The sequence below is a fragment of the Diospyros lotus genome, chromosome 12 (assembly GCF_014633365.1).
Source record: "Diospyros lotus cultivar Yz01 chromosome 12, ASM1463336v1, whole genome shotgun sequence".
In the NCBI taxonomy this organism is placed as follows: Eukaryota; Viridiplantae; Streptophyta; class Magnoliopsida; order Ericales; family Ebenaceae; genus Diospyros; species Diospyros lotus.
Genome location: NC_068349.1, coordinates 9,244,087 through 9,267,747, shown reverse-complemented (window position 1 = coordinate 9,267,747; position 23,661 = coordinate 9,244,087). Strand labels below are relative to the sequence as shown.

Genomic DNA, 23,661 nt, shown 5'->3' with positions numbered 1-23,661 from the left:
TACTCCCGTAGAAGACCCAAACTATGACATACCAACAATGCCAAAAAACATGTGAAATCTTGTAAGCACTCCCGTCCGGATATCCCAACCACTCGGTCTATCCAAATGAAAGCGCTTACGTAAGGGAAGATAAGCAAATACAAGACAAAATGTCCTGACATGCATTCATAAAAGAAATGCCACAGCGGAAGCAAAATGATATACATGCATGTCCGCAGGTACCCCGCTGATACAGCGGTCATGGAGTATATAAAAATACATACAGACCCTGTGCCCACAATAGGAGGTACAAATGACAACCTGGCACAGTCAAAAATAAAAGACGACGACTCTAGCAAAACATCAGAGATGACGGGGGCAGCTAACTGTACACCTTACCAACGCGGCCGGCTGCTAAGTGGAACGATCCTCGCCCTCGGCCTTTGCTTTACCCTTACCTGTAATGATGGAAAGCAAGGTGAGTCGCAAGACTCAGCAAGTTTATAAGAAATGAAAGGCTATAAATAAAAGAAGAAACCATCCCAAACACAGCCCCACAAGTACACACAAGTCATGAGACGTTACAACACAACAGTGCAGTATAGTAAGAGCACATACCGGTCCTTGGGGCCCACACAAGACACCTGGCACCCAAGTCCCATACCAACCTGCTACTGCCCTGAAAGGCAACAATATCCTCAACAAACCTGTGCGCACTGTCCCGGGGCGGTACTCCCGTCACCCGTATCCACGTCGGTACTCCCGACAACCGAGCCATAGGCTCCCTCGGAACGGTACTCCCGTCCGAGAACTAAATACTATCAGTAGCCATGCAATGCACATAAAATGCAATGGCGTAGTGAGCATCAACGTGATACCAGGCGCCCATACATCCAAGCATCAGGCCATGCTCCGCCCATATAGTAAGCCACACACGATGCATATGCCCGTGCTGGATGCATCATAATCAAGCTAAAATGCCCGTGACCAAGCATAACCAAATCATGTTAATCCCAACATGTAGCCCGTACCCATGTGCACATCAAGCCATGCAACGAGAATAAAATATAAGCAGGCATGCTATAATCACATAATGGCTAAGCAAGTTAGCAGTGCCTGGCACCGGTCAACGGTCAGTGGGTAGGAGAGACTCGCCGGCGGCCTAAGGTAGTCCGTACGACAGTCACTCCGTCACCGAACCGTCGATCCTAGCCCCCACTGCACAACCGCTCCAGCCAGAAAATAACCAAAAATCCAATTAATACCCGAACCGCTAAGAACCTAGCCCCGGGTGAGTATGGCATCATTCCCAACAGGCAGGGGGTGGCACAAACCCCCGTAGGCAACCAACGAATAAAACCCACGAGATCCATTTAATAAATTAGATCTTAAACTAACCGTTTAAAAACTTCATAATTAATTAATGGCCGAAACAAACGAAGGGAGGCCCAATAAATCGCCAACGAAAGAAATGACGAGATAGGTAAGAAGTGTTAGATATGAGCCCTAAAGACCAGTTCCAGTGACACAAAGGGACTCGATCTTGTAATTCTTTAAATATTATTTAAATGGCAAGTTTATGTTTTTATTTAAATTGCAATATGGTTTAAATTATAAAACATATATCCATTAGTATAATAAGAAGTGGATACCATTCTTAAGTGTTAAGAATACGAGTTACGGATAATCCACAATTTGTTATACTATAAACATGTTCCTGGCCATAGAATTCCTATCATGGATGATAGCAACTCGTAAAGGCCAGCACATTGTCTTCCTCCTTGTTTCAGTATGAGATACTGAAAGATAAGGTTGGTGAGTCTCGTGCCATTCTGTATGAGCTATAGAAGGAAGATAAGTGGGTGCTCGTTACAAGAACGAGTTCACTGAACGGGACTGTTAACATTAAATCACATGGGTTATTTCTCACGGGTCAATGATTTAATGTTAGCTGCGATTTTACAACTAGTCCTTAGACCTGAGATGACATGGATATCTGTGTATTGGTGGATTAGGATATCAACGATATCATGTGGTTGTTCTAATCAAGGATAATCATACGTATCTATGTGCCTGATTCAGTGATACATGAGGTATGTGTGCATTAGACATGGAATCTATCACCTCGAGATTTATGAGGAGGATATCCTATGCGATCCAGTAATCACTTGACGATAAATCCTTGGCCGAGGTAATATGACGATGGAATTTGTTCCATACGGGTTGTGTCATAATTTGTCAAGATTGATTTTGGATTTGGTCATATGACAAGATTAAGAGATTCGACCTACTGACCATGATCTCATATCTTGTCGGGATATAGGATGATAGAAGGACCGTATTGTATGATAACGTAGTAAAAGGTTCACAATACCCGCTTCACAATAAATTGGGTAATCATGATATATTGCTAGATGTCACTCATGATTTACGAGAATTAATTGTTGATTATTCTTGTTGCCAATTTATTTGTGGACCCAGAAAGTCCCACCCAAAAAGAAATTACTTTCAAAGAGAAAATAAATAAATTAGTAATTTTATAATTACTAATTATAGTGCATTTATTTATTGGATAAATAAGAATAATTAAATAATTATATTATGAATGTAATTATTTAATCATAGATTGGGTTGGGCCTTTTGCTAGTACATTAGGCTTGGCCCAATGGCACTATTGGATTCAAATAAATTCCATTGGATTGGGCTTGGTCCAATTGCATTAAATGGAATGGGCTTGAGAAGCCCAATCCATTTAATGAAGAATAGTTTTTAATTGGAACTATAAATAGCTCCAAACTCTTATTTTCTCTCATAAGTGTCTTCTTGATTCACTTGAATGTAGAGAGAATTTTGGAGAAGTGTTCTTGAATCCAAGAGGTAAGTTAGAAATTTTTGTGAAAAATTTCTTCTACTTATCTTCTCTCTTTGATATTCTTGAATAGAAGTGATTTCGGGTGGACCGACTCGGCATCCTACACTTGGAGGATTATACGGCGGGAAATCTAACGGTGAAATAAGATTTCATCAAAGAGGTATTTTTCGTTTATGCCTTCGTTTTATTAAACCATAATTTCTGAAAAACGGGATACCTCCAAATTAAATTTTAATTTCCGCTGCGCATATGATAAGATCTATGTAACTCAACAGTGGTATCAGAGCCATCGTTTTTCAGTTTTATGGTTTTATTCATGTGATTATTGGACATTGAATTGGTATTTTGAAAAATAAAACAATTTTGGATGAGATCCGAAGAAGAGTGCATGCCGGCAGCGTTTTAAAACTGATTTAACACTGTTAGACAGTGCTGGAATCAGTTTTGGCGTAGCTGGAAGTATCGAAATTTGTTTCGGGACGGACGGGCAGTACCGGGTGCATCCCGGGGGGCAACCAGCACGCTGGGTGCGTGCTGGGCGCGCCCCAGCGCGCCCAGACGCGAGCGTTGGGCGCGCTGGGCGCGCATGGGCGCGCCCAGATGCGCGCCCATGCGCGCAAGGCGCGGGGCTAGCCCGCGCCGCGCGGGCAGGTGCGCGGGCAGGGCCCGCGCACCAGCGCCGCGCGCTGGTGGGTGCGCGGGCCCCGCCCGCGCACCACCGCGCGGAATGCGCGCGCAGTGCGCGCACTATGCGCGCGCACTGTGCGCGCAGTGGGGGCTGGCCCCCCCCCTCTGTCTGCCATTGGCAGATTTATTTATTTATTATTATTATTTTTAATTGTTTTAAATAAAAATAATAATAATAAAATAAATAATAATAATTGTTATTATTATTTGTTTTATTTATTTGTTTTATTTAAAATAATTAAAATAATAATAAATAAAATAAATAATAATAATTGTTATTATTATTTCATTTATTTATTTGTTTTATTATTTAAAATAATAATGATAATGAATAAAATAAATAATAATAATTGATATTATTATTTGTTTTATTTATTTGTTTTATTTAAAATAATAATAATAATGAATAAAATAAATAATAATAATTGTTATTATTATTTTATTTATTTATTTTATTATTTAAAAAAAAAAATACCAATGTATAATTAGTTATACAATTGTCCAATAATCATATGATTGCTTATAATATGCTTTTAATTATTAATAGCATGTTGTGGATGCCTTGTTGCATATCGGTATTGGTCATGGACTTAGGACACTACATGGATGATGTATGTGTGATGTGGATGTATGGATTATTTTATTTAACGGCCTGCGTGCCGAAGGTAGCCGTCTTTTTCATGACGGTTGTAAAATAATTATTTATTGTTTTTAATTTTATTGTAAAAGTAGTTTATAGTACATTGTAAAAGCAATGGATTCACACCAATCGAGGCAAGGCTTGGAGTGAAGTCATTGATGGCAAAATAATCAAGGAAATGAAGACCCTATGTGAAAGGGTTATGCTTGTAATAGTTATAGGCGTTTCCTTATTTATTCACCCACGAATGCACCGCACAATTCCAATGGCTGGAATTGCGCTTAGAATGCATGATTGAGTCCATGACCATATCGACTAATTTTATGCAATGTTTATTTACATAGTTGATGTATGTTAAAACGTTGCATGTGAAAAGTGAGACCAATTAATTTAAAAATCTCCCATATTTATAAAATTAAATTGTAACCGGTTGGACCTTAAGAGTTAAGACAATCTAATCGGGGCTCTCCATCACGGTAGAAATTGGGGCTTTTTAATTTGTGTGTTGATCGGCTATGGATACATAGGGGTTGCACATTGATTAAAATACTTTAATTTCTATTTAAAACATTTGATGAGATGGGGATGCACAAATATCGTGACCCAAGAATCTATTATGTGAGGCAATCGATATTCAACTGTGCAGACTTGTCAGCGTGATGGTATGATTTAACTATGTTCAATTGCCAAGAAACTATTATGTGAGGTACATTGGACTGGGAGCCGAAACAAAATATTTGGGCCGTACATAAGATGTACTGGACAAGCGTTGTCCACTTATTGAATTTATTATTCCAAGAATCTATTATGTGAGGAGTAATAAAATTAATAAGAATCCAAATACCCACTAGAATTCATGCCAATGTGAATTTGCTTTTTTTTCTTCAAATGGGAGTAAGGAATTTGAAAAACTCAGTGGGAGGTACTGTTTGATTTAAAGACCAAAATCAGATAGTTAAGAAAACAAGATATCTAATAATCTACTTATTTTCTGCAGATATATCAAATGGCTTCACTAAATGCACTTTCTAAATTTGTTGACGCAAACCGGCTAACTGGACCAAATTTCAACGACTAGCTTCTAAATTTGAAATTGATTACAAACTTGGAAAAAATCACATATATCTTGGAAACGCCTATCCCTGAGCCAACTGTTGAACATATTACTCAGGAGGAACAAGATACACTCAATAAGTGGCAAGATGATGATCTTGTTGCTAAGAGTTACATCTTGCTTACTATGAGTCAAGAGTTACAGCGGCAGCATAATAAGATGCCAAATGCGTATTCGATTATTGCTCGTTTACAAGAGTTGTATGGTGAGCGAAGTCGAAGTGCTAGATATGAGATATCTAAATCAATCTTTCGAGCAAAGATGTCTGCTGGAGGATCAGTTGGAGACCATGTTCTCAAAATGATCTCCTGGATGGATAAACTGAATGAATTAGATGCTCCAATGCATCAATATCTTCAAATAGATGCAATTCTTCAGTCTTTGCCAGATTCGTATGGGGGTTTTATTTCAAACTTCTATATGAACAAGATTGAGTGTACCCCGGCGGAACTTATGAATATGCTAATAACGGCCTAGAGTACCATGAAAACAGGCACTGTGATGGCTGTGTCCTCTACTAGTAAGACTAGAAAGGGGAAAGGTAAAAAGAAGGCCACCCAAGCAACTAAAGTGATTGAAAAGAAGAAGGGAAAAACTGTTGCCAAAGGAAAATGTTTCCATTGTGGCAAAGAGGGACATTGGAAAAGGAACTGTAAAGATTACCTTAGTTCCTTGAAGAAGGAAGCGACAGGTATGATGATAGTTCATGAGTATTTTTCCATTGCTTACTCTTCTACTTTATGGATTCTAGATTCTGGAGCGACAACTCATGTTTGTGCATCTATACAGGATCTGGAACAAAGTAGAAGGCTTGCAGATAATGAGATTGTGCTAAAGGTAGCAAATGGGGCAAGAGTTGCAGCCACAGCTATCGGCACTGTATCTTTAATTTTATCACATGAACATAGTTTAATTTTAAACAATTGTTTATGTGTACCTGGAGCTTTTAAGAACATTATTTCTATTCCTGTATTGGTGAAAGAAAATTATGAATTTTCTTTTAAGAATAATGTTTGTGAAATTTATTTTAGAAATAAATTGATTGCTACTGGTAATTTTGTCAATAGTCTTTACATTTTGAATGTGACTGTTGATAATAGTGAGCATCTGCATGTATCAAATAATAATAAGAGACCACGTGATAACCCAAATTCTAAAATTCTGTGGCATTACAGATTGGGTCATATAGGGGATGACAGAATCACTAAGTTGGAGAAAGATGGGCTTTTGGGTCCATTAGGTTCTGAACCATATCCAACTTGTGAATCTTGTATCCTTGGAAAGATGACCAAATTGCCTTTTACTGGGCAAGGTATAAGGGTCACAGAATTGTTAGGACTTATACATTCGGATGTGTGTGGGCCTATTAATGTAATAGCCCGAGGAGGTTATCAATACTTTATAACTTTTACAGATGATATGTCTAGATATGGATATGTTTATCTCATGAGACATAAATCTGAATCTTTTGAAATGTTCAAAGATTTTAAAGCTGAAGTAGAAAATCAAACTGGTAAAAAGATAAAGGCCTTACGATCAGATCGTGGAGGTGAGTATCTTAGTAACGAGTTTGAAGATTTTCTTAAAGTCTCAGGTATTATTTCACAACGGACCCCACCAGGAACGCCTCAACTGAATGGAGTTTCAGAAAGGAGGAATCGGACTTTATTAGATATGGTTCGAAGTATGTTAAGTTGTACAGACTTACCTTTGTTTCTATGGGGACACGCCCTTCTTACTGCAATATATATCTTAAACAGAGTTTCTTCCAAGTCAGTTCCTACAACACCACATGAGATATGGTTTGATAGGAAGCCCAGTCTTAAACATGTTAAGATTTGGGGATGTACAGCTTTTGTGAAAAAGCTTAAATCAGAGAAACTTGAGACACGATCTTTAAAGGGTAGTTTCGTGGGTTATCCTAAAGATACCTTAGGATATGAGTTCTATATTCCTGAACTGCAACAAGTAGTTGTAAGCAAGAATGCCATTTTTCTTGAAAAAGAGTTTATTCAAGAAAGAGGCAATGAAAGGAAAATAGAACTTGGTGAAGGGTTCACCGAGCCTGAAACTATGCCACGAGATGTCCAAGTACCAATTGAGGAGCCAGGGTCGAGTGTTGCACGTCTCATTAGAAGAAGTGAGAGGATACCCCATCAACCTGAGAGATATGGTTTTCTAAATGAACAAGAGTTGTTCTTTGTAGGAGATAATGATCACTCAGATGATCCTACCACTTACCAAGAGGCGATATCAGATATCGACTCGAAAAGATGGCTAGAAGCCATGAAATCTGAAATGGATTCCATGTATGAGAACCAAGTCTGGACTCTTGTAGATCCACCAGAAGGTATAGTACCTATTGGATGTAAATGGGTCTTCAAGAAGAAGATAGGTTCAGATGGAAAGGTAGAGACCTATAAAGCAAGACTTGTGGCAAAAGGTTATCGACAAAGACAAGGGATTGACTATGAAGAAACCTTTTCTCCAGTCGTCATGCTTAAATCCATTAGAATTTTACTAGCCATTGCTGCTCATTATGACTATGAGATTTGGCAAATGGATGTGAAAACAGCCTTCTTAAATGGTTATATAGATCAGGAAATCTATATGGAACAACCTGAAGGCTTCACACCTAAAGTTAACGCAGGGAAGGTATGCAAGCTTAAGAGATCCATTTATGGTCTTAAGCAAGCATCCAGAAGTTGGAACATTCGTTTTGATGATGAAGTCAAATCGTTTGGTTTCATACAAAACGTTGATGAACCCTGTGTTTATAAAAAGGCTAGTGGGAGTGCAATAGCATTTTTGGTCTTATATGTAGATGATATCTTACTCATTGGGAATGATGTAGGGTTGTTGTCAAAAATAAAGGTCTGGTTGTCAAGTAAGTTCTCCATGAAAGATTTGGGAGAAGCAGCCTATATTCTCGGTATACGGATCTATAGAGATAGAACCAAGAGATTGATAGGACTCTCCCAAAATAAGTACATAGAAAGAGTGTTGAAGAGGTTCAACATGGAAGATTCCAAAAGAGGACTGTTGCCCTTTAGACATGGAATCCACCTCTCTCGTGATATGTGCCCCAAGACACAAGAAGAGAGAGAACGCATGTCTAGGATTCCTTATGCTTCAGCAATAGGAAGCCTAATGTATGCAATGCTATGTACTAGGCCTGATATTGCTCATGCTGTAAGTGTTACAAGCAGATATCAGTCTAATCCAGGTGAGCAACACTGGATTGCCGTTAAGAATATCCTTAAATATTTGAAAAGAACTAAGGATTTGATCCTTACTTATGGTGAAGGAGAACTGAAAGTGGAGGGTTACACAGATTCTGATTTTCAATCAGATGTTGATGATAGAAAGTCTATCTCTGGATATGTGTTTACCTGCAACGGAGGAGTATTCAGTTGGAAGAGTTCCAAACAGGATACGACTGCCGATTCTACAACAGAAGCCGAGTATATTGCAGCATCGGATGCTGCAAAGGAAGCAGTCTGGGTCAAAAAGTTTGTGACAGAACTTGGAGTGGTTCCTTCTATAAAGTCTGCCGTCCCCTTGTTTTGCGACAACAATGGAGCCATAGCGCAAGCTAAGGAACCGAGGTCTCACCAGAAGTCCAAACATATTGAAAGACGCTTCCATCTCATTAGAGAGATCATTGGTAGAGGAGATGTCAATGTGCAGAGAATAGATACATCACAGAATGCAGCAGATCCACTGACTAAGGCCATGAACCAGAAGCAACTAGATTTTCATCTAGATAGGTGGGGTATGAGATACCACACTGAATGGTCTTAGTGCTAGTGGGAGATTGTTAGATATGAGCCCTAAAGACCAGTTCCAGTGACACAAAGGGACTCGATCTTGTAATTCTTTAAATATTATTTAAATGGCAAGTTTATGTTTTTATTTAAATTGCAATATGGTTTAAATTATAAAACATATATCCATTAGTATAATAAGAAGTGGATACCATTCTTAAGTGTTAAGAATACGAGTTACGGATAATCCACAATTTGTTATACTATAAACATGTTCCTGGCCATAGAATTCCTATCATGGATGATAGCAACTCGTAAAGGCCAGCACATTGTCTTCCTCCTTGTTTCAGTATGAGATACTGAAAGATAAGGTTGGTGAGTCTCGTGCCATTCTGTATGAGCTATAGAAGGAAGATAAGTGGGTGCTCGTTACAAGAACGAGTTCACTGAACGGGACTGTTAACATTAAATCACATGGGTTATTTCTCACGGGTCAATGATTTAATGTTAGCTGCGATTTTACAACTAGTCCTTAGACCTGAGATGACATGGATATCTGTGTATTGGTGGATTAGGATATCAACGATATCATGTGGTTGTTCTAATCAAGGATAATCATACGTATCTATGTGCCTGATTCAGTGATACATGAGGTATGTGTGCATTAGACATGGAATCTATCACCTCGAGATTTATGAGGAGGATATCCTATGCGATCCAGTAATCACTTGACGATAAATCCTTGGCCGAGGTAATATGACGATGGAATTTGTTCCATACGGGTTGTGTCATAATTTGTCAAGATTGATTTTGGATTTGGTCATATGACAAGATTAAGAGATTCGACCTACTGACCATGATCTCATATCTTGTCGGGATATAGGATGATAGAAGGACCGTATTGTATGATAACGTAGTAAAAGGTTCACAATACCCGCTTCACAATAAATTGGGTAATCATGATATATTGCTAGATGTCACTCATGATTTACGAGAATTAATTGTTGATTATTCTTGTTGCCAATTTATTTGTGGACCCAGAAAGTCCCACCCAAAAAGAAATTACTTTCAAAGAGAAAATAAATAAATTAGTAATTTTATAATTACTAATTATAGTGCATTTATTTATTGGATAAATAAGAATAATTAAATAATTATATTATGAATGTAATTATTTAATCATAGATTGGGTTGGGCCTTTTGCTAGTACATTAGGCTTGGCCCAATGGCACTATTGGATTCAAATAAATTCCATTGGATTGGGCTTGGTCCAATTGCATTAAATGGAATGGGCTTGAGAAGCCCAATCCATTTAATGAAGAATAGTTTTTAATTGGAACTATAAATAGCTCCAAACTCTTATTTTCTCTCATAAGTGTCTTCTTGATTCACTTGAATGTAGAGAGAATTTTGGAGAAGTGTTCTTGAATCCAAGAGGTAAGTTAGAAATTTTTGTGAAAAATTTCTTCTACTTATCTTCTCTCTTTGATATTCTTGAATAGAAGTGATTTCGGGTGGACCGACTCGGCATCCTACACTTGGAGGATTATACGGCGGGAAATCTAACGGTGAAATAAGATTTCATCAAAGAGGTATTTTTCGTTTATGCCTTCGTTTTATTAAACCATAATTTCTGAAAAACGGGATACCTCCAAATTAAATTTTAATTTCCGCTGCGCATATGATAAGATCTATGTAACTCAACAAGAAGAACTTGCCTTAACAGAGATATCCTTGGGCTTGTTGGGTCCAAAAGCAGTAAAAATTATACAAACTGCAATATCCCAATTATTTGCCAAAATTAATAAAATTGGACGCAAAACGAAATTCTGACCGTACAGAATATTAATTACTAGCTGCTCTACATACCTGGATAATCAAATCTGGAGTTAAACGCAATTTAATCCAAATTTTTCAGCCCCAAAATCTCACAAATTTCTCCCGTGCGCGCGCTGGTTTTTCTCTGAAATTGCTACTGTTTCTATGCTCAAAATCACGCCCGAAATCGGGCTTAAATGCGGCAAAAAATAAGCGGAGGAGACGCGGCCACGTGGCAGCGCGCGGGCCAGCCACTGGGAGGCCACCGCCTCACCGAAACGACGTCGTTTCGACGTCTAGAGGCTGAATTAAATCAGCCAAAAATCCCCCCCTCGCGCGCCTGCCCGCGGATTCAAAGCCGTGTCCACCGCCTGGCCGCCTCGCGCGCGACCGCTCGCGCTCGCATGCATCTTCAACCTATATATGCATTATGTTATATTTATTGTGATTTTGAGCCCTTTTCTGCAATACACGCCAGCACCCGAAACTTTCCATTAATTGCACTAACGCCCACTTAATTAATTACATTAACTCCCGAAATTTCTGAAAATCCCATTATTGAATTTCTTTTAATTTTCCTATAATTCCAGAAATTCCTAATACAAATTAATTAATTATTTTAATTTCTTATTTCCTTAAAATCACATAAGTAAATTTTATTAAATCACAACAAATTATTTTAATATTTCTTTTAATTTAAATTACCCCAAAATTAAATTAAATTGGCATTTACGGGGCGTTACAAATCCTCCCCCCTTAAAAGAATTTCGTCCCCGAAATTCGTACCTGGCTAGGCAAACAACTGAGGATGAAGTCGCCTCATGTCCTCCTCTAGCTCCCAAGTAGCCTCCTCAGGGGTATGTCGCTGCCACTGGACTTTCACATAGGGAATCGTGCGGCTACGAAGCACTTTTTCTTTCCGATCCACGATACTGGTAGGCAACTCGATGTACGACGCGTCCTCTTGCACCACGAGCGGATGATAATCAATGACATGCCCGGGATCTGCCACGTACTTGCGGAGCATAGAAACATGAAAGACATCATGTACATGGGCTAACTGATGGGGTAAAGCTAACCGGTATGCCAACGATCCGACTCGCTCCAATATCTCGAACGGTCCCACATAGCGAGGACTCAACTTGCCAAATACTCCGAAGCGTCGAACACCCCTCATCGGCATAACTCGAAGGAAAACATGATCACCCACATCAAACTCCAAATCTCGGCGTCGTCTATCAGCATAACTCTTCTGACGGTCCTGAGCTGCCTTCATCCTAGCCCGAATCAACTGGATCTTTTCTGACGTCTGCTCCACCAACTCCGGTCCAAGTAACGCTCGCTCCCCAGTCTCGGTCCAGCAAAGCGGTGACCTACACGGCCGCCCATATAATGCCTCAAATGGTGCCATCCCAATGCTGGCCTGGAAGCTATTATTGTAAGCAAACTCCACAAACGACAAATGGTCATCCCAGCTCCCATGAAAATCCAGTACACAGGCGCGGAGCATATCCTCCAAAGTCCGAATGGTCCGCTCCGACTGCCCGTCAGTCTGAGGATGGAAGGCTGTACTGAAAGTCAGCTGAGTCCCCATAGCACTCTGCAACGCCTCCCAAAATCGTGAGGTAAACCGAGGATCCCTGTCTGACACAATACTAGCTGGGACTCCGTGCAGTCTCACCACCTCATCAATGTATAGCTTGGCCAGTCGATGAATAGGATAGGTCTTCTTGACAGGTAGGAAGTGTGCTGATTTAGTCAACCGATCGATAATCACCCATATCGAATCATACCCCCGGCTGGATCGTGGCAATCCTGAGACAGAATCCATAGCTATGCGTTCCCACTTCCACTCTGGCACAGATAAAGGTCGTAACAATCCTGCGGGCCTCTGGTGCTCAGCCTTAACCTGCTGGCACACTAAACATCGCGATACAAATTCTGCTACGCTCCTCTTCATGCCGCTCCACCAATACTGACGCCGTAAGCCCTGATACATCTTCGTCGCTCTAGGATGGATAGTATAGGGAGAACGATGAGCTTCCTCTAGGATTCTCTGCCTGATATCACCGTCACTCGGCACACAAATCCGCCCATGGAATAATAGCAAACCATCATCCCTCTGGCTGTACCCCAATGGGCCAAATCTTTCCATATCAGCCATAATCTCGCCAAGCTCCACATCCTGTCGTTGTCGATCGCGAATCTGACCTTCTAGATCTGAATGGATACTCATGGCAGCACAATAGAGTGTAGGATTATCTGGTGCCACAGAGATAGTAAGATCGCTCATCTGCTCCAATAAGAACTACTCCTGCACCATCATAGCTGCAACTGATGCTCCACGGCGACTCAGTGTATCTGCTACCACATTGGCTTTACCTGGGTGATAGAGGATCTCGCAATCATAGTCCTTAAGCAGCTCCAACCAACGTCGTTGTCTCATATTAAGTTCCTTTTGAGAAAATAAATACTTAAGACTCTTGTGATCTGTATATATCTGGACTCTCTCACCATAAAGATAATGCCTCCAAATCTTCAAGGCAAACACGACAGCCGCCAACTCCAGATCATGCGTGGGATAATTCTCTCCGTGCCTCTTCAACTGTCTGGATGCATAAGCATTCACTCGGCCGTCCTGCATCAAAACACATCCCAACCCTGCATACGAGGCATCACTGTAAACAGTAAATAACTCACCACTCCTGGGTATCGTTAGTACTGGCGCCGAAGTCAACCGCCGCTTCAACTCCTAGAATGATCTCTCGCAAGACTCATCCCAAATAAATCTGGCGCCCTTCCTTGTCAGCTTCGTTAGGGGAGATGCAAGCCGTGCAAAACCCTCTATGAACCGTCGATAATATCCGGCAAGGCCAAGAAAACTCCGAATCTCTGTCACTGTCATCGGTCTCGGCCAATCCATCACGGCTCTAGTCTTCTCTGGGTCTACTGAGATACCCTCTCCTGAGACCACGTGTCCCAAGAATACCACTCGGGTCTGCCAAAACTCACATTTCGAAAACTTGGCATATAACTGCTCATCTCTAAGCTTCTGCAGAACCACGCTCAGATGCGCCTCGTGTGTCTCAGGGCTCGGTGAGTAAATTAGGATGTCGTCAATGAAAACTATGACAAAAGAATCCAAATGTTCCTTGAATACCCTATTCATCAGATCCATGAACACTGCAGGTGCATTGGTCAGCCCAAATGGCATAACCACAAACTCATAATGGCCGTAACGTGTACGAAATGCGGTCTTTGCAATATCCTCATCTCTGACTCGCACCTGATGATAACCTGACCGCAAATCTATCTTGGAAAACATCGATGCACCACGCAACTGATCCAGTAAATCATCCACACGGGGTAGGGGATACTTATTCTTGATTGTTACCTGATTAAGCTGTCGATAATCTATACAAAGTTGCATAGACCCATCCTTCTTGCGCACAAATAATACTGGGGCCCCCCATGGCGATGTGCTCGGCCGAATAAAACCTTTCTCCAAAAGATCTTGCAATTGCACCTTGAGTTCTTTCAGTTCATTGGCAGCCATACGGTAAGGAGTCTTGGAAATAGGCTGCGTACCTGGCATCAGATCGACCGCAAAATCAATCTCTCGGTGCGGTAGTAGTCCCGGCAACTCATCTGGGAACACATCTGGAAAGTCTCGCACCACAGGATAGGCAGCCAACTCCTTCTTCTCCCCCGCTATCATGGTCACAAATGCAAAGTAGGCTTCACACCCACGTCGAATAAGTCTCTCGGCGTGCATAACCGATATCATCGGCGTAGTCACCACTGGTTTCACACCCCGGTATGTAACAACTGGTCTCCTCGGATGCTTAAATGAAATTACCTTCCGACGACAATCAACCCGAGCATAGTGCCGAGAGAGCCAATCCATACCCAACAGTAAGTCAAAATTCTGGATCGCCAAAACAACAAGATCCCCCACAAATACCTGGTCGTAAATCCCTATCTCGCAATCCCTGACCATCTCACTCCCCAACAACACCGTCCCTCCCAGTGTCGAAATAGATAAATCATATGGTAAGGGGTTACACGGGATTGAGATCTTATGCAACAAATGGGGTGCTATAAAAGAGTGGGTGGAACCTGTATCAAATAGGGCACGTACGTCATGGCCATAGAGAGAAAGTATACCTTGCACTATATCACTGCTCTCAGCTGCCTCGGCCGCTGACACTGCAAATGCCTGTCCCTGCATCTGAACTCTCTTTGTAGGTCCCGGGCGCTGTGCCGCTGGAAGAGGTAATGGCCCTCCTGAACCCTGTGCCCTAGGTGCAGACTGTCTCTGAGCTGGTCTGGGCCCCACACCTCCAGTCTGTGGCCCTCCACTATGTGCTGGCTGGGTGCACCTGTTCGCTCGGTAGCCCCTCTGTCCACAGCGAAAACAAATAATCTCCTGCCCTGTGGCCGGTGTAGCTGGTGGGGCTGGTGGGGCGGGTGTAGTCGGTCTAGGCACCTGTGGACAGTCTCTCTTCAAATGCCCCGGCTGACCACAGCGATAACATACATCTCGACGTATCTCCCGACACTGCCCCTGGTGTCTCTGCCAGCACTGCCGGCACTGTGGAAACCCCGAACTCTGGCTGCCTGCATCCCACTTCCTCTTCTTACTGCTGCTCCCTGCACCCTTCAAGACTAACTGCTCTGCTCGGGCCTCCAATCGATCCCTCTCCACCGCGTGGGCTCGCTGAACAGCCGTAGGGAAGTCAGGGGCCTCAATACCAGCCATGGCATGACGGATCTCTGGTCGTAACCCCCTCTGAAACTTGCTAACTCGACGTGACTCAGGGGTCACTAACTCAGGAGCATAACGAGATAATGCCACGAACTCGGTCTCATACTGCGTAACTGTCTTACTGCCCTGCTGTAATTCAATGAACTCAAACACCTTCTGCTCTCTGATCCAAGCTGGTACATAGGTCTCATTGAACGCCTCGACGAACTGTGCCCATGACGGACCTCCATCGCCATATCTCTGTCTGGTGGTCTCCCACCACCGCTCGGCGTCACCTCGTAACAAAAAAGTCCCCAGCCGAACTCTGTGGGCCTCTGCACAGTCTATGGATCTCAAATGCTTCTCCACCGCTAGTAACCAATCCTCAGCCACCGTTGCATCAGCGCCTCCACTAAACTCTGGTGGTCGCAGGGCCATAAAATCTCTAAGCACTGTAGCACCTGAACCGTCCCCTACTCCCGACGTACCTGAATGCGACGCCTGGGCCGTAGCGGTCCTATCATCATGTCTGCGCTCCTGTCGCAACTGAGATGCTGCCAGTACATCTACAGCTTGTAAAATACCCGCTAATGTCTCCTGCATATCTGGTGGCCCTGGCTGTCTCTGCTCTCCCGCACCTGTAGCCTGAACCTCCGGAGTAGGGACAAGGTGTCCTCTACCTCGTGCCGACAGTCTACCACGACCTCGCCCACGTCGTGCGTCCATGATACCTATACAACCAGAATTAATTAGAACGCATTTCGTAATAACAGACACGTCCTAACACTCTATCTCTACCTAACAGCCTTGGTGTACAGTTACTTGTCCCCCAAATTGACTTAATGACGCTCTGATACCAACATTGTAAGCACCCCCGTCCGGATATCCCAACCACTCGGTCTATCCAAATGAAAGCGCTTACGTAAGGGAAGATAAGCAAATACAAGACAAAATGCCCTGACATGCATTCATAAAAGAAATGCCACAGCGGAAGCAAAATGATATACATGCATGTCCGCAGGTACCCCGTTGATACAGCGATCATGGAGTATATAAAAATACATACAGACCCTGTGCCCACAATAGGAGGTACAAATGACAACCTGGCACAGTCAAAAATAAAAGACAACGACTCTAGCAAAACATCAGAGATGACGGGGGCAGCTAACTGTACACCTTACCAACGCGCCCGGCTGCTAAGTGGAACGATCCTCGCCCTCGGCCTTTGCTTTACCCTTACCTGGAATGATAAAAAGCAAGGTGAGTCGCAAGACTCAGCAAGTTTATAAGAAATGAAAGGCTATAAATAAAAGAAGAAACCATCCCAAACACAGCCCCACAAGTACACACAAGTCATGAGACGCTACAACACAACAGTGCAGTATAGTAAGAGCACATACCGGTCCTTCGGGCCCACACAAGACACCTGGCACTCAAGTCCCATACCAACCTGCTGTTGCCTTGAAAGGCAACAATATCCTCAACAAACTTGTGCGCACTGTCCCGGGGCGGTACTCCCGTCACCCGTATCCACGTCAGTACTCCCGACAACCGAGCCATAGGCTCCCTCGGAACGGTACTCCCGTCCGAGAACTAAATACTATCAGTAGCCATGCAATGCACATAAAATGCAATGGCGTAGTGAGCATCAACGTGATACCAGGCGCCCATACATCCAAGCATCAGGCCATGCTCCACCCATATAGTAAGCCACACACGATGCATATGCCCGTGCTGGATGCATCATAATCAAGCTAAAATGCCCGTGACCAAGCATAACCAAATCATGTTAATCCCAACATGCAGCCCGTACCCATGTGCACATCAAGCCATGCAACGAGAATAAAATATAAGCAGGCATGCTATAATCACATAACGGCTAAGCAAGTTAGCAGTGCCTGGCACCGGTCAACGGTCAGTGGGTAGGAGAGACTCGCCGGCGGCCTAAGGTAGTCCGTATGACAGTCATTCCGTCACCGAACCGTCGATCCTAGCCCCCACTGCACAACCGCTCCAGCCAGAAAATAACCAAAAATCCAATTAATACCCGAACCGCTAAGAACCTAGCCCCGGGTGAGTATGGCATCATTCCCAACAGGCAGGGGGTGGCACAAACCCCTGTAGGCAACCAACGAATAAAACCCACGAGATCCATTTAATAAATTAGATCTTAAACTAACCGTTTAAAAACTTCATAATTAATTAATGGCCGAAACAAACGAAGGGAGGCCCAATAAATCGCCAACGAAAGAAACGACGAGATAGGTAAGAAGAACTTGCCTTAACAGAGATATCCTTGGGCTTGTTGGGTCCAAAAGCAGTAAAAATTATACAAACTGCAATATCCCAATTATTTGCCAAAATTAATAAAATTGGACGCAAAACGAAATTCTGACCGTACAGAATATTAATTACTAGCTGCTCTACATACCTGGATAATTAAATCTGGAGTTAAACGCAATTTAATCCAAATTTTTCAGCCCCAAAATCTCACAAATTTCTCCCGTGCGCGCGCTGGTTTTTCTCTGAAATTGCTATTGTTTCTATGCTCAAAATCACGCTCGAAATCGGGCTTAAATGCGGCCAAAAATAAGCGGAGGAGACGCGGCCACGTGGCAGCGCGCGGGCCAGCCACTGGGAGGCCACCGCCTCACCGAAACGACGTCGTTTCGACGTCTAGAGGCTGAATTAAATCAGCCAAAAATCCCCCCCTCGCGCGCCTGCCCGCGGATTCTAAGCCGCGTCCACCGCCTGGCCGCCTCGCGCGCGACCGCTCGCACTCGCATGCATCTTCAACCTATATATGCATTATGTTATATTTATTGTGATTTTGAGCCCTTTTCTGCAATACACGCCAGCACTTGAAACTTTCCATTAATTGCACTAACGCCCACTTAATTAATTACATTAACTCCCGAAATTTCTGAAAATCCCATTATTGAATTTCTTTTAATTTTTCTATAATTCTAGAAATTCTTAATACAAATTAATTAATTATTTTAATTTCTTATTTCCTTAAAATCACATAAGTAAATTTTATTAAATCATAATAAATTATTTTAATATTTTTTTTAATTTAAATTACCTCAAAATTAAATTAAATTGACATTTACGGGGCGTTACAAATCTACGTCAAAAAATCTTACAAAACAGAACGAACATAAAAAATCACATTTGAGGCCGCCAACCACCTCAATTCTTCCTAGCCCATTTAGATCTTTTTCTGCCCATTGCGATGCCCTTATTGTTTGACATAGAAAGGGTCAAAGGACAAAATTACTAAAAAAAAATATTTTTATATAATCAAACTCGCTTTATCTCATTTACCTTTCTCAAAAGCTCGATTGATCCTTCATCTATTTAGAATGAATGTTAGCGTGACCATGAATTTACAATGATCCATTAGAACTCTCCTATGATAGAATGCTAACACTAATAGGATTGGCAAATATTCGTTATCTATCTATCTCTCAAATATAATTATGATAAGACTTATAAAATTTGATTATCATCAAATAGTCTAATTTATATCTCATTAAAACTTTAATGTATCAAAGTCTCCTTAAGCTTGAAACAATTAATTGCAACCCAACAACGCTATAAATAAGATTACTAATAAAAGGATATACTTTTTATAGTTTAATTAATTTCCTAGTAATATTTTAGGGTACATTTTAATTTTACACATTCATTATAAAAAGTTAATTGTATTTCGGTGTATTTCAATACGTCACTGTGTTGTGCAAAGAGGCTTTCCGTGCACAGAAGATTGAATGGTGAAGAAGAAAAAGAGTATTTTTGTTCACCAGTCGGAGGCAACTCTTCTTCATCCTCCTTTTGAACGGTTGTTTTTGGTGATTTGTTGGGTTGTTTGGAGAAGAATGATGCAAGTAGTAAGGTACCTTTCTTCTTCAACAAGGAGGAGTTCTTTGTCACAGATAGTATAGCCTAGGTAAGGGTTTTAATGCTAGTTTTCTAATGCTGTGTGTGGAGTTGGCCCGATTATGGCTTTTGGGGATACCGACTAGTGGGGAAGAGGCGATGGGCAATGACCAAGATGGTAGGATTTTTTGCTCTTAATTGAGGTTCAGTTGGGCAATGGTGTCACAATTTGGGAAGAAGAAGAAGAAAGGATAAACCACTTCATTTTAGAAGAGCAAGTGGTAGTAGTATTAGCAGACGAGTTAATAGCCAGCGATTCGTTTTGGCCTAAAAAAAAAATTAAATATATTAAAAATAAATAATATTCATTCTTAAAATAAATTTTAATTTCAATTCGAACATAAATTTGATTCATTCATTTCCTAAAAAATATTTACCATCTAAAAATATGAACTCTTTATTTAAAGAAATGCGTTAAGAGAGAGAGAGGAGACAAGAATATAAAACTTTTGATAGGAATAGTGCATTTTTAATTCTCCCAAAATAAAATCTATTCCAAACATATATGTGGTAGTTCCTTATTATTTCGAGTACAAATATCTAAATTTGGTACTTTTTAAATATTTTTTCAAAGATATATTATCAATACTAATAGTAAGAAGTTTGTATCAATTATTCATGATATGATATTATACATGAATCAGATAGATGATGGAAATTATTCTTCCACGATGAAATTTGACTAGTGAGATTTCAAAGAAAGGGTATATATGAAAATAATTGAAAGTACGGAGGGATTCATAACTAAAAGGTGTTTGAAATTTATTCAAAAATATAAAAAATAAAACCATAACGATGTCAAATTTGCCCCGGAAAAAGCTTGTATCCAAGTCATTGGGTAGTTATTGAATATGAAATACTTTAGTTGACCTTAAGTTACTTAGACTATCTCTAACTAGTAGTCATTTTCGTTGCCAAGCCAAATTTTAGGGAAGTAATTTAAAAACTTAAAACTGCAACATTGTTCACAATCATCAAATTGATATAGTGGGAGTCGTTCTACAGGGTTCGAAGGATTTATAGATCCCCTCACACAAAGGAGGGAAAAAGACGATTTTACCCCACTCGCTTTGTAAATTTGTAAAATAGGTCACTGCTCCTACCTCTGTTCTATGAGGCAAGGCGACGATAGCAGAGAGGTGACGAAGACGAGGTGTGGTGGCGAGGTGAGATAACGATCATGGTAGGGAAGACGCACAGAGCAAGTGTGGGGCAATCCATGAGAAGGGAAGTGAGAGAACAAAGCGTGAGGTAAAATCATCCTTTTAGCCCTTATTGATAATCTGTTCGATAAGCTTGTCGGACTTTTTAAAAAAAAAAATTCTTAATAGTTACTCGTCATACCTCATTGGATTTGATGATCTAACTGGTGCAAATAACTCTCGCTACATCTCAATAGCCACCTCTCCCATAATGGTCATGGCCGCAATCGTTACCCTTGAAGACAAAAGGTCCAGACAATTAGACACAATGATTAAAAGAGGCTCGCAACCGAGGAAGACAAAGAGACAGCAACATAAGGTGATTAGATGTAACAATAAATAGGTGAACAATTGCAACAACATTTTTAAGGGTTACTAATACAATTTATATATATTTAATTATTAATTATAAATATTTATATTTAATTATTAATTTTATGTATTTAACTAGTGATTTTAAGTATTTGATACAATAATATTTATTATTAAATTTTAAAATAAATATTAAAATTAAAATTTTATAATAATAATAAAAAATATAAATAAGGTAAAATAAATAAAATTAAAATTTATTAATAAATAAATTAAATAAAATGTAGAATAAGAAATGTAGTTGGGAAAATATAATTTTTGAGATAAAAATAAATAATAAATAATAAATTATTTATAATATAATCAAAAATAAAATAAAAAGCATGGTTAGGGAGAGCCTTACTCCAGACATCTACCAGTCATCCCCATTTTCTAAGCAATATTGTCTTTGCAATGGGTATTTGATACTTGTATTTTTTATTTCTTTTATGCACACTGACACTTGCATTTTGCGATTAGGTTACTGATATCTTATTCAAATTTCAGTTTTTTATCCTCTGTTAATGTAAATTTTGTTGTTTTAAAGCATTCTCAAATACTAGCTATTTGTATACAACTGAAATTAATTACATTTTTCGAACTTTTCTGATAGTTTTATACAAAAACATCACCAACTCATTGTGCAATAGTGTTCTAAATGCCTTCTGGCTTTTCTTGTCTATTAATTTGTTCTCACTGCGTTCATTACTTTCGTTTTGTACTTATATATTATTTGGTACACATCAATATTATTGTGTAAATATAACCACACTAGCTAATCTTGTTGCACCCACCAACTCCAAAACCTTTCCATCCTTACTTGGCCCTGAAAATTTCAAAGTGCGTGGTAATATTGGAAAAATTCGTCCTCAAATTAAAAACCCTCTGGATCAATTAGCAATTCTAATAATCAATTATAGAAAATGAATAGTGCCACTCGGTCCTTTGTGGGCTGCAGCATCGACCATCCAGCATGTCCTATAGAAACATTCTCAAGTGTCCGAACTAACACTAGCTCAAATAGTGATTCAATGCCCCCACTGAGAGCTCTACTCCTACGTGAACGATGAGATGACAGAAAGTGTACTAATGTGAAATATTTTGAGATTCAGCACCCCCAATTGCTTACTGAAATTGCAGTAACGTGACAGAGAACCCATGGACAAATACACAACAGAAAAGGGGAATTGTTGTTCCCATGAATCTGTGAGTGTTGACCACACCACAGTGGATTGTGGTTTCATCCTCATCAGATCAAGTTATCACAAAATCCGAAACCTACAAGGGAAAGCGAATAAATTGAATCACAAAACAATCACGTTCTCAGAAAGAACCATAAATCAATATCAGAAGGCATCAGTTCTCCAAGGTGATTTAGCATCATGAGAACAATTCAGACGCAAATTACCCATTTGTTAATGAGATTCATCCTTTGCCGACTGAAATTTTAAAATAGAAAAAAACAAACAATTAGTAGACATAATGAAAAACACTGCTACCTATTGAAATCTAGATCCACTTCAGCTTAAGATAAATCAGATCTTTTGGGAAAGAGAAGCGATCAGAACCTGTCGGGATTCACTATAACATCACTGAACATCAGTGGATTGACAGACAATTGAATTTCTATCGTCACTTCGCTTCTACCCGTCTCCCACGATCTCCAAAATCTCACCTCCCAAACAGCGAGCGGAAAAGCCACAAACCACAACAAAAGAAATAACAAAAAAGCAAAACAAATCGAAGATACAAAAACAGTCGAGAATGCTCAGAACTTCTTAGAGGATTGTGTTGCCGTCACAGACGAACTCATCCGTCTCTGGTACACAGGTATTACTTTCGTCAAAGCATTTTTATCAACAGAGAAAAACAATATGAACAAGACGACACAGAGATCTGTGGGATCTGTTCAAATTCAAAACCAAACTCACATACGAAGAACACAGAAGGGAGTAGAGAAGTTGAGGGAAGAATAAGAGAGGCGGAGATGGAACAAGAGAGACAAGACGCAGCGAACTATTTATAGGCAGGAAAACCCTAATTGGCTAAAGGCAGAGATTGAAGCTACAACGTCGATGGCGGCGAGGTTCAAGAACCCTAGATAAATTGGGAAAATATTAAATAAATAAAGAAATAACTATGTATGCTTTTAATAAAAAATAATTTTTTTTAAGATAAATTTAAATAAGGTAACGATAACCATAACCCAAACACTGAATATAAAGAATTAAAACAAATTTAAAATTAAAAAAATAATAATAATGCTTCCAGATAATCATAAACAATATCGTGTGATGAAAGATGAAAGTAAATGATACTAAATCCAAGAAAATGTTAGAAAACTCTTCTAATTTACCGAAAGGGAGAAAAAGGTGATTTTGCCCCCACACCCTGCCCTCTTCCTTCCCCTCCCATGAATTCCCCCCTGCTCTGCGCATCTCTCCTGCCATGGCTGCCGCCTCGCCTCACGTCCGTTGCCTCGCCTCGTGTCCTTCGCCTCTCTGACATCACCGCCTTACCTTGCCAACAGTCGCTGCATCGA

At 40.5% G+C, this 23,661-nt stretch overlaps 1 protein-coding gene, 1 long non-coding RNA gene and 3 other non-coding genes across 5 annotated transcripts; 1 reads left to right on the top strand and 4 right to left on the bottom strand.

Moving 5' to 3' along the window:
* Positions 1-5,418: 5,418 nt before the first annotated feature.
* Positions 5,419-5,769, top strand: LOC127787477 (uncharacterized). Its single transcript, XM_052315539.1, has one exon. It carries the CDS (start codon positions 5,419-5,421, stop codon positions 5,767-5,769), a length of 351 nt encoding a protein of 116 aa, XP_052171499.1.
* A 16,203-nt stretch (positions 5,770-21,972) lies between these two features.
* On the bottom strand, positions 21,973-23,206 carry LOC127814046 (uncharacterized). Its single transcript, XR_008026259.1, has 2 exons — positions 22,688-23,206; positions 21,973-22,558 (listed from the first exon to the last, which is right to left on the bottom strand). It is a non-coding gene; the product is annotated as an uncharacterized LOC127814046 (long non-coding RNA).
* On the bottom strand, positions 22,468-22,560 carry LOC127787733 (small nucleolar RNA Z101). Its single transcript, XR_008020198.1, has one exon. It is a non-coding gene; the product is annotated as a small nucleolar RNA Z101 (small nucleolar RNA).
* Positions 22,677-22,760, bottom strand: LOC127787739 (small nucleolar RNA snoR14). The gene has a single exon (XR_008020204.1). It is a non-coding gene; the product is annotated as a small nucleolar RNA snoR14 (small nucleolar RNA).
* Positions 22,884-22,970, bottom strand: LOC127787736 (small nucleolar RNA U61). Its single transcript, XR_008020201.1, has one exon. It is a non-coding gene; the product is annotated as a small nucleolar RNA U61 (small nucleolar RNA).
* Positions 23,207-23,661: the final 455 nt, after the last annotated feature.